Source organism: Diabrotica virgifera, chromosome 4 (genome assembly GCF_917563875.1).
Source record: "Diabrotica virgifera virgifera chromosome 4, PGI_DIABVI_V3a".
Lineage (NCBI taxonomy): Eukaryota > Metazoa > Arthropoda > Insecta > Coleoptera > Chrysomelidae > Diabrotica > Diabrotica virgifera.
The window spans coordinates 20,467,209-20,478,705 of NC_065446.1; the positions used below are offsets into that span (position 1 = coordinate 20,467,209).

General features: G+C 34.0%; 1 protein-coding gene across 1 annotated transcript in view; it reads right to left on the bottom strand.

Moving 5' to 3' along the window:
• LOC126882944 (glutamate decarboxylase) overlaps window positions 1–6,337 on the bottom strand; it is a 264,997-nt gene extending 258,660 nt beyond the window's left edge. Inside the window, exon 1 of the mRNA XM_050648021.1 lies at window positions 6,205–6,337. Coding sequence (XP_050503978.1) covers window positions 6,205–6,265 — 61 coding nt within the window. The 5' untranslated portion in view covers window positions 6,266–6,337. The remainder of the gene's footprint in view (window positions 1–6,204) is intronic.
• Between the last annotated feature and the right edge of the window lie 5,160 nt (window positions 6,338–11,497).

The window sequence follows — 11,497 nt, forward strand, 5'->3', positions numbered from 1 at the left end:
TAATCACCGAGACAGAAGACGATCTTCAAAGATTAACACACATCTTCAATAGGGCTTTTCATCGATTGTCATTTGTTCCGAGCTTCTATCATATGTTGTATAATGTGTGTATAATATTAATATACACGGATTATACGACATTTGACACAAGCTCGAAACAAATAACTGGGAATGAAAAGCCCTATACAACAGCCAAGAAATACAATATGATATTATCACTTATCAGCAAAAAAAAAACCAAATGTATCACATCTAAATACCCGCTACGATGTAAAATCGAAATTGATGGGAAAATAATAAAACAGGCAGCAAGGTTTAGATATCTGGGAATTGATATAACCCGTTACAGAGATGTTGAAGAGGAAGTACGACAACAAAGCTTAAAAGCAAGTAAAGTGGCGGGATCTTTTAATGATGCAATCTGGAAGAACAAACACCTAAGGCAAGACATAAAAGCAAGAATCTATATATAAAGCAGCAATTAGATCTATATTGATATACACGGCGGAGACAAGAAATGACACATCTAAAACGAGACGACTACTAGAAACAATAGAGATGAAAATACTCGGACGAATATCAGGGAAAAAATAAGAAACTCGCCTCAGCTTGCTATGCAATAAGATCTGTCTCAAGGGAACTCAATTTAGCATCTTCTAAAATAACATATTTTTCGTAGTTCGAGTCTCATTTTCGATATAGTCTTCCTTTTTGGGGTTCTAGTAGTATTTGATGCTATTTTTAAATTGCAAAAAAGAGCAATAAGATATCTGTTTGGCATCAGAAGATCTACACATTGCAGAAGTTACTTCAGAGACCACGGAATTTTAACACTTCCATCTTTATATATTGTAGAAACGGTTTGTTTACTTCGTAAACACCTTCATGTCTTTCCAGCAAGGCCCAATCATCTTGACTCCACCAGAAATTCAATCTTTGATATTTATTTACCGATCCCATCCACTAAGTTAGTAAAGAAATCTATATTATATTCCGCAAAAAAACTTTACAACCATCTCCCGTTACAACTTAAATCTGCAACATCTTTCCCAAAGTTGCGTAAAATTATAAAAGCCTATCTATCTAAAATACCATATTATTCAATAGAAGAATTTCTTAAGAGGAAACAGAAGCGATCAACAGGTAGCGATAACGCGTTCCAAGATTGCGGCTGTAATTTTGAACACTTTTCGAGATATTTGGCACACGCATTCGTAATATAATAAAGAATGGCGCCCAGAGCCCAATTTGAAAAATATACGTCACGATACTCGTGACTTGTGGAAATTACTCTGTAATTAAATACAATATCAAAATAACGAGCCTGTACCGCCATTGAGAAGAACAAAAAAAAATACACTTTATTCAAATAAACTTTTTTATCCGATGCCTAGATTTTGTGTCATTTTGGAACTACTAATGAAATAAAAAATTTAGTAGTTCCAAAATGACACAAAATCTAGGAATCGGATAAAAAAGTTTATTTGAAGAAAGTGTATTTTTTTGTTCTTCTTAATGGCGGTACAGGCTCTTTTATTAATATTGTATTTAATTACAGAGTAATTTCCACATATAAATATATTTTTCAAATTGGGCTCTGTACCGCCATTCTTTATTATATTACGAATACGTGTGCCAAATATCTCGAAAAAATATTCTAAATTAAAGCCGCAATCTTGGAACGCGTTTTTGCTACCTGTTGATCGCTACTGTTTCCTCTTAATGAATAACTAAGAAAATTGGGTTTCATACGCAGTAGCTTAAACTTGTCAGTTCCTAATTAGTATGATATAATTGATCCAAATAATGGCATAACCCAGACATCCAAAGTGAAAGTTATCCTCCAACACAAAATTGTTCTATATGGTCCACATAATGTTCAGAAAAAAGTCACACCATTTTGAGCGTCTTGTTTGGTGGGGAGAGGGAGAGAAATCGGTAAATTCGTAGTTTTTTAGGTTTTTGGTCAATATTTCTAAACCCATGCAGTTTAGCATGAACAACCTTCTATATAAAAATGTTCTACATTAAATTTGCAGTAAAAAAGGTCCTATGCATAATCCTTCTAAAATGAACGGTTCTAAAGTTACGGAGGTAATATAGTATAATTGGTCCAAAAAAGGCCTAACCCAGACATTTAAAGTAAAAGTTTTCCTCCAACATCAAATTGTTCTATATGTTTCACATATTGTTCAGTAAAAAGTTACACCATTTTGAGCGTCCGGTTTGGAGGGGAGATGGAGGAGAAGTCGGTAAATTAGTAGTTTTTTTACGTTTTTCGTAAATATTTCTAAAACTATGCTTTAGCGTAAACAATGGTCTATACAAAAATGTTCTACATAAAATTTAAAACAAAAAAGGTCCTATACATAATTGTTATAAAATCAACAGTTCCAGAGTTATGGAGAGTGAAAAGTGGAGGTTTTCTATACTTTTTATATTATCTGGGCAATTGATGATGATTGTGGGTGGTGAGGTTGACGTTTCTTCAAGGGCTTATCACTAATATATCATCGGCCACTGAAATTTTTATTTACAAAACAGAATCCTGTTAAAGAAAATTTCTATAAATTGCCCAAAGAATATAAAAAGTATCAAAAACCTCCACTTTTTACCCTCCGTAACTCTGGAACCATTGATTTTATAACAATTATGTATCAGACCTTTTTTGTCTTAAATTTCACGTAGAACATTTTTGTATATACAGTGGAACCCCGATAAGTCGGCCCCCGATAACCCGGAAGTCCGGCTAACCCGGACCGATTTTCATCAGATAAACATTTTGATTTTCAATATTTTGTATTTTTCAATTTAATTGTGGCTTATTTCCAATCAAAATAGTTAATTATCAGACAAACCTTTCAACAATAAAAATGTATGTATTAATAATATAATATTTGAGAGATAATGTGTACTTATGTGTTTAATTTGAACTATACGATATTAAAAATGACTTATAGCACACGCCGCAGAAACAACAGCCACCTGTCTGTAGTATCTATTCCTTTTTATTTCAAACTGTCAGCATTGTTTAGGAAAGGCTATTTAAAAAATTCTTTTATAAACAATGGTCTTTAGTATTGTGTGTCTTGTATTGTTCGCTTCCATTTGCTTACGTTTGGGTTTGGTGTATTTTTAGTAATTTTAATGAGTAGGTACTGTTCATATTTATAAATATATTTCATGTTATTTCAATTCTAACGGAGTTTATCTGTAAGTATACCGTAATTTATTAATTTTTACCATATTCTCCGGCTATCTCGGATTTTCGATAACCCGGATCGGTCGCGGTCCCGATTAATCCGAGTTATCGAGGTTCCACTGTAACATTGTTTTTGTTAAAACGTAGTTTTAATTTAATTTTTTAATTTTTAAATTTTTAATTTTAATTTTAATTTTCTTACTCCTGAGGAAGACAAATCCAAAGACACAAAAATTATAATAAATATATTTACTAAAAACATTAATATATTCTTTTCACACCTTTTCTTGCACTGACATATTTATACATAACTTGAAAGATAGCAACTAAACGCCATACTGTCTGTGTGAGCATGCGCGCGGTATTATGAAATTTTACTCTCAATCGCGACTAAAGAATCGCGTATAACTTCAAAAATGATTGAGTTTAAATATCTTGGCGTCACACTATCCAGTTACGGAAAGCTAGAAACACAGGTGGAAGATCAAGTCAATAGAGCAAACGGAGCCGCAGATAAAAATATCGGAAAAGAAATGAAAGGCAGAATTTACAAAACATTCATCAGACCAATAATGACACACGCGGCAGAGACACGATCTGACACAGAAAGGACTAAAAGAATGCTAGAAACAGCAGAGACGGAAATCCTTCGAAAAATCGATGGTAAAACACTATGGAACAGAGCTGGAAGTAGGTACAGATATACGATGGAGATGCAAGGTGGAGAACATTAATAACTGGGTAAGAAACAGAAGAGTAGAATGGAATGACTACATAAGTCGAATGACAACAAACAGAGTAATAAGGAAGTTGATAGACGGTTCCCCAATAGGAAGCCGATCAGTGGGAAGACCAAGAAAACGATGGAACGACAACTTACTGGGGACTGGGGACACACTGAAAAAATAGACAGAGTCATGTCTACACAAACAGAAGAAGAAGAAGAATAACAAAAAGGAAAAGATTAGAATATCTCGAATAAATAATGAGAAACAGAAGTAAATATACAGTACTAAAAATGATCCCGCAAGGCAAGATCGTTATTCAGACGGCAAGGAATTGGGAGAAGAAGAATATCATGGTTAAAGTACATGAGGAAATGGTTTTCCTTAAGAACAATAATATATTTAAAGCATGACTCAATAAAATTATCATAGCCAGAATGACCAACATTGTAAACGAACAGGCAGCAAAAGAAGAAGGTTCAATGAATATTTGAAATACTTGCAATACGATCCCAATGTCCTTCGTCTATTATTCTATGATATCCACCTCTAAATATGTAAAAGATTATTTTGAATTCATATGCAATTCCATCAACAATTATAGAGGTATAAATCTACTGAACACCACACTTAAGCTAACCACAAAAGTCCTAACCAACAAAATCAATAAACTGACAACTGTATCAGATGAACAACAAGGATTTAAATCCGGAAGATCCTGCATAGACGCCGTATTTGTACTGAGACAAATCACAGAAAAGGCCATCGAGTACAATAAATTAGAATATCTGTGTTTTTCAGACCTGACAAAGGCTTTCGATCGCAGATCGCATCCAAGTCGAAGACGTCTTACACTTACTGTATAGAAGAAACATACCAATCAATATTATACAAACCAATGAAAACATCTACTTCCATAATCGAATACAGGCAAAGATAAATGGAAAACTAACACTGTTTATACCAGTAAAAAGCGGAGTCAGACAAGGTGACTTGTTAAGCCCACTGCTCTTTAATATAATAATGGACGAAATAATAGAAGCAGATCGTAAAGGTCATGGTTATATAATGGAGAACAAAGAAATCCAAATATTATGATATGCACACGACGCCACATTAATCGCCGAGGCAGAAGACGATCTCCAAAGATTAACACACATCTTCAATACAACAGTCAAGAAATAAGACAATATGATAATATCAGCAGAAAAAACCAATTGTATGACAACATCTAAATACCCACTACGATGTAAAATCGAAGTTAATGGGAAAATAATAGAGCAGGAAGCAAGGTTTAGATATCTGGGAATATATACAACCAGTTACGGAGATGTAGAAGAGGAAGTACGACAGCAAAGCTTAAAAGCAAGTAAAGCGGTGGGATCTCTTAATGACACAATCAGGAAGAACAAACACCTAAGACAAGACACAAAAGCAAGAATCTATAAAGCAGCAATTAGACCAATATTGACATACACAGCGGTGACAAGACCTGACACATCTAAAACGAGACGACTACTAGAAACAACAGAAATGAAAATACTTTGACGAATATCAGGGAAAAGTCGGTTGGATAGGGAGAGAAGCAAAAACGTAACAAGATCATGCAATGTCGAAGACATAAATGGATGGGTAACAAAACGGAAACAGGACTGGAACGAACACATTGGTAGAATGGCAGAGGATAGGATACTACGAATAGCATGAGATAAGTCACCAAATGGACGAATAAGTATTGGCAGACCAAGAAAAAGATGGTGCGTTAATTTCAACAATCTACGAGGCTTTAAAGCCTACATACAAGAAGGAAGAAGAAGAAGAAGAATTCATATGCATAAAAAATTGTGACTTTTATTTTAACACTGCGTTAGAAGATCCAAATGTAAGTTAACAGTAGCATGCTTCTGCGCAGTTGACAAAATATCGACCTTTGTATTAGCATTGGTACTGATTTAGTTTCCTTTGAGTTTGTGCAAAATCGATTTTGGTAACTATGGTTACCGTCTTTTAGATATATATGTATATATTTATATAATATATACCAAATTATTAAGAATACATAATAAAAAAATAGCGCCGGAAAAAACTTATTGACTATCTATTGATTTTTTTTGTTTGGTGGTACCAAAAGTGATAAGTGATGGTTTAAAACAGTATTAGTAATTTGTTAATAAATTTTGCAACTATTTTTATACGTATATACTGATTTTTTGATATAATCGGTTAAAATTGGTAGTACCATTTAAAAATTTAATAAATAAAATATAGAAAACTCACCGTTGTACTTGAGGTTGGCAATAGCTGCACTCAACTTGTAATTAGATGTGTTCTTTGCCATGTTGGGATCTAGCAGCACCTTCTGGAAGCTGTGTGACGTCTAACTCCCGATGGAAACCTCTTTCCAGTCTTCGCAAATAGGTGACCTAGTTTCGGACCCCGCGCGCGCACTGTGACGTAACAGCGGGGGAGGCTTGTGTGGGGAGGCTTGTGTTGTTAGGGTGGAGCCGTTTTAAAGGTTGAGCCTGTCGACGTGTCAGCCCTTCGAGGGGGGAGTAATTTTTCAGTTGATATTACGAATTTTTGGATGAGCTCTAAATATTTGAGAAGTTACAGGCAATAAAGCTCTAGAAATGAGAGGGAATCTCCTAAGACGACTTTCAAAGTTTAGCTTTTTATTTCCGTGGGGTGTTTTCAGGTGACAGCTGAAAATGAAAGAACTTTGATTAATTTCAAAAACTCAATATTTAGTTAATTCAGTGATTTTTACATTTATTTCCTTTCTTCCTGATTCTTTTTAAAAAACGAATAGGTACATAAGAATTTTATACTCTTTTATTATTTAATTTTTAATTAATCAAAGATTATTTTTAATCTACAATCAGAATCGTTTTGAATACATATACAGGGTGTGTTAAAAGATGAGGGGCGATAGAATATTTTCCGAAATTTATACCGTATCGAGAAACTGAAACACAAATGTTCAATAATTTTAAAAATATATCTTCTTCTTCTTAAGTTCCATCTTCTATCGAAGGTTGGAAATCATCATGGCAATGCGGACCCTGTTGACTGCCGCTCTAAATAGTTCTGCACTACTGCATTCGAACCATCTTCGTAAGTTCTTAAGCCAGGATGTTCTTCGTCTTCCCACATTTCGCTTTCCTCGGATTTTGCCTTGCATAATAAGTTGCAATAATGAGTATTTTTGCCCTCTCATCACATGTCCCAAGTACTCAAGTCTTTTGATAGTTAGTATTATTTCCTGTTGATTTCCTATCCTTCTAGTTACTTCCACGTTCTTTGAATCCATGATATTCATAGGATTCTTCTGTAACACCAAAATTCAAAGGCGGCCAACTTATTCAAATGGACTTGTTTCAATGTCCACGCTTCCAAGCCATAAAGAAGAGTAGAGAACACGTAACATCGAAGCATCCTTAGGCGTAGTTCTAACCTTATATCCCGACAACAAAGAAACTTTTAAGTTTAATGAATGATGCACGTGCTATTTCAATACGTTTCGTAATTTCTTTGGTTTGGTCTACATTTGATGTTATCCATGTTGCTAAGTATTTGTAGTTATCCACACTCTCAATTACAGTATCTTCAATAGTTAATTGGATATTTGCGTGTGCTGATTTAGCTATGATCATGCATTTAGTTTTTTTAAATTCTTCTTCAGTCCGTACTCATGACAGCGTTCATTAAGACGTTGCATTACGTTCTGTAAATCATTGTTGTTATCCGTTGTTATTATTACTGTATCGTCTGCAAAACGTAAGTTGTTCAAAACTTCTCCATTGATAGATATACCTTCTATTGAATCTGAGAGCTCTTCTTGAAATACCGCTTCACTGTAGATATTGAAAAGTAGTGGAGACAGCACGCAACCCTGACGGACTCCTCTTTGTATTTTGATATCTTGGGTATCCTGGTTGTCACTCTGACCTTGGCAGTTTGATTCCAATTTACATTAGATATAATTTTCATATCACGACTGTCAATATTTTTGCTTTTTAATATATCTACAAGCTTTTTATGTTGAACTTTATCAAATGCCTTTTCAAAGTCTACAAAACATAAGTATATATCCTGATTCATGTCCACGCACCTCTGGGCCAGCACATTCAAGCCGAACAAAGCATCTCGTGTGCTCATACCATTTCTAAAGCCAAATTGTGTGTCACTGATTTATATTCGAGAGTTTTAACAATTCTGCTTTGTATTATTTTTAAAAATGTTTTAAGTGTGTGACTCATTAAAGATATTGTTCTGTGATCCGAGCAGATTGTTGCACTTGGCTTTTTGGGAATTGCTACAAAGGTCGATTGCAGCCATTGTCTGGATATTGTGGCAGTCTGATATATTAGAATAAAGAGTTCAACCATTACATCAATACCATCTTCATCAATAAGTTTTAATAATTCGATGGGCACATCATCTGGTTCAGTAGCTTTACCCTCTTTCGTGTTTTTAATGGCACAGATGACTTCTTATCTTAATATTGTTGGTCCGGTATCATCTGTGATTTCTAATGACAGTTCTCCTCTTTCATCATTAAATAGTTGTTGGATGTAATTGGTCCAGTGACACAATCTCTCCTTCACGTCAGTAATAATATCCCCTTTATCATTTTTAAGGGTATTCTTTCTTGTTTTTTTTAGAACCTGTCATTTCTTTGATTTTTTTGTATAAATTAAAGCTGTCATACTTTTTATCCAGGTCTTCTATTCTTTCTTCTATTCTTCTTTCTGATGTTTCTCTGAATTTCTTTGTATTTATTCGGGTCTTTTGTTTTATGTTTTTTTCGTTCTTTCAAGTTCAAGAATTTCTACTGTCATCCAAGGTTTTGTTGTTTCTCCAAGTGGTTTGAGGATTTCTTTTCCAACTGACACTAAGGCGTGTTGAATTTTTCCCCATTTTTGGTCAACAGTCAGAGTTTCCGCACTATCTTCTTTGACTTTCCTTAAGTTCTCGTTTATTTTAAGTTTCGTTTCCGCATTTGTGATTTCTAATGACACTATCTTATATCTAAAAATCTATCGAATAACATCAAACATGACTTGTTAAGCCGCGTCTTCACTGGTAAATTTTCCGTGCGTATCGAACTAATGGTTCGTCGCAAATTTTTACCATTGAAGACGAGGTATTCAAATCATTTGATCTTCGCTCGAAAATCGACAACCGGTGGAGCGTGTGTGTTGTGTGCGTCGAAAATTCTTGCGTTCGATTTATGCGACGAACATGTCTGCTTTAGCACAATTTACCTCGAATAGCTGGTTCGACGCAAATTTTTACCAGTGAGGACGCGGCATTAACTATGAAATCTTAAATTTTCCCCCCATTTTTATTGTAGACGTAAAAAAGTAAATAACTTTTATTGGATACACTTTTTCGAATTGTTGATAGAGGGCAATATAATCGGAAAAATACATACGATTTATTCTGACACCCTAGAAAACTTTTGGAAGCGGTATAATACGTCGAGAGAAGAAGTACCAATAAAAAACAACTAAAAATCACGTGTTTAATATTTTCTAAAAACCCATCGAATGATACTAAACATGACCCACTACTATCCCCTGTAGATGTGGCAAGAGGCAACTACAAAATATTATATGGAAACCTCCATTTTTGTTGCAGTTTTGGATTCTGTATTCAGTACCATACAAATTTCCATTCACACCCACCCCCTGGAAGTATAATTAAGAGGAAAGAATTTTTTTCGATGACAATATTTAAAAAAATTTAAAACGATTAAAATAATTAATATTTTAGTGAAATATTGTAATAAATAAATATAAATCATAAAGAAAAAAATAAAAATTTTAAACATAAAATATTAAAAATTTTCAAGTTACTTCGAGCAAATTATTTTCTATATTAATAAATTTTATTTTTGTAATTTTTTAAAATATATATTAATAATGTGTTTGATTTTCTGCACTTAATACAGCTCCATAGAATCCGAATTTGTAACAAAAAATAGAATTTTCTATTTAAGAGTTTAAAGTTGCCCCCGCCGCCGTGTTATTATTAAATAACGTTAATTTTGCTTTAATAGTACCGCGCTATTTTATTAAAAATTAATTAAAGCATTATAGGTCTGGATCCCGCGTATGAAAAAAAAGTTGATTAATAGCAAGCTGAGATAATAGCTTAAGAGTGTCTAGTCGGATAAACTTTGATATATGGGAACACTGGAACAGGGGCAGTTTTAACAGTGGCGGATCTAGAAATTATTTTTGGGGGGGTTCATGGGTCTTGAGGGCGATTTAATTACTATTCTCAGATGCAAGGTCACTTAGTCTTACCAACCCTAGGATAAGTGGGTTTACAATTATGGGGGGGGGGTCATGACCCCCGTGACACCCCCTGGATCCGCCAGTGAGTTTTAATTGTGGAACAGGTTAAAAATTTGGAACGGTCAGGCCACGAAAACGGCACATTTATTTTGTCCGACAGAATAGACTTAAACTCTCCGAACAGAGATTAAACTCTCATGCAAAAATCAGACTACTGTTTATCACCTGTCATAATTCCTGTCATTTGACATATTTTACATGTTCCACTCATTAAAACGCCCATTTGGTGATAAATAGCAGTCTGATTTTTGCATGAGAGTTAATATCTGTTCGGAGAGTTTAAGTCTGTTCTGTGGGACAAAATACATCTGCCGTTTTCGTGGTCTGACCGTTCCAAATTCTTAACCTGTTCCACAATTAAAACTTCCCATGTTCCAGTGTTCCCATATATCAAAGTTTGTCCGACTAGACACCCTTAAGCTATTAACCAATTTTCAGCTTGCTATTAATCAACTTTTTTTTCATACGCGGCATCCAGACCTATTAGAGAATTAATGCCTGATTGCCCAACATATTTTAAGCCTAGGACGTGCCTTAAGGGCACCCGAATTCCCATTTAACGACAATGTTAACACTATGTCACATAGCTCTGTAACCAAAGCACTTAGAGACCTAATTTTTGTGTTATTTTGAAATTAGACGTATTTTTTAGTGCAGTGTAAATTTTTGTAAGCTTTTGTAAAGAGTGAAAGAAACATTTATTTTAAAATTTTTTAAAATACTCTTGCAAAAAAACCCAAAAAAGTTTAGATTTTATTTTTTATTTTACTTGTTTTTGTATATTTTTCAATAAAACTTAACGCGACATTTGATATTGTCTATCTACAACTACTGTAAAAATTTGAACCTTCTATCTTCTAAGAATCCAGAGATATTTGACATCAAAAATTAAAAACCTAGTATTCGGGAAATCGCAAAAACATAAAACACTCTAATACGCTATTATAAAGCTACCGGTACACGGCAAGTTGAGTGCAGCCGTTCAAAAAACAAATAATTTTGTAACCATGGATATTTTTATAATATAATGTGTTATATATCGTTGGCAAGAGAAGATTTCAGAGAATAATTTTCAATCATAACCCAAAAAAACTTAAAAAATTCAATTTTCGGACTTTGGGTGCCCTTAAGCTCAGCTTACGAAACATACGCGTTACACCATTGAGTCTCAGATCAATTTTCAGCTTGCCACAATGAATTGCCAC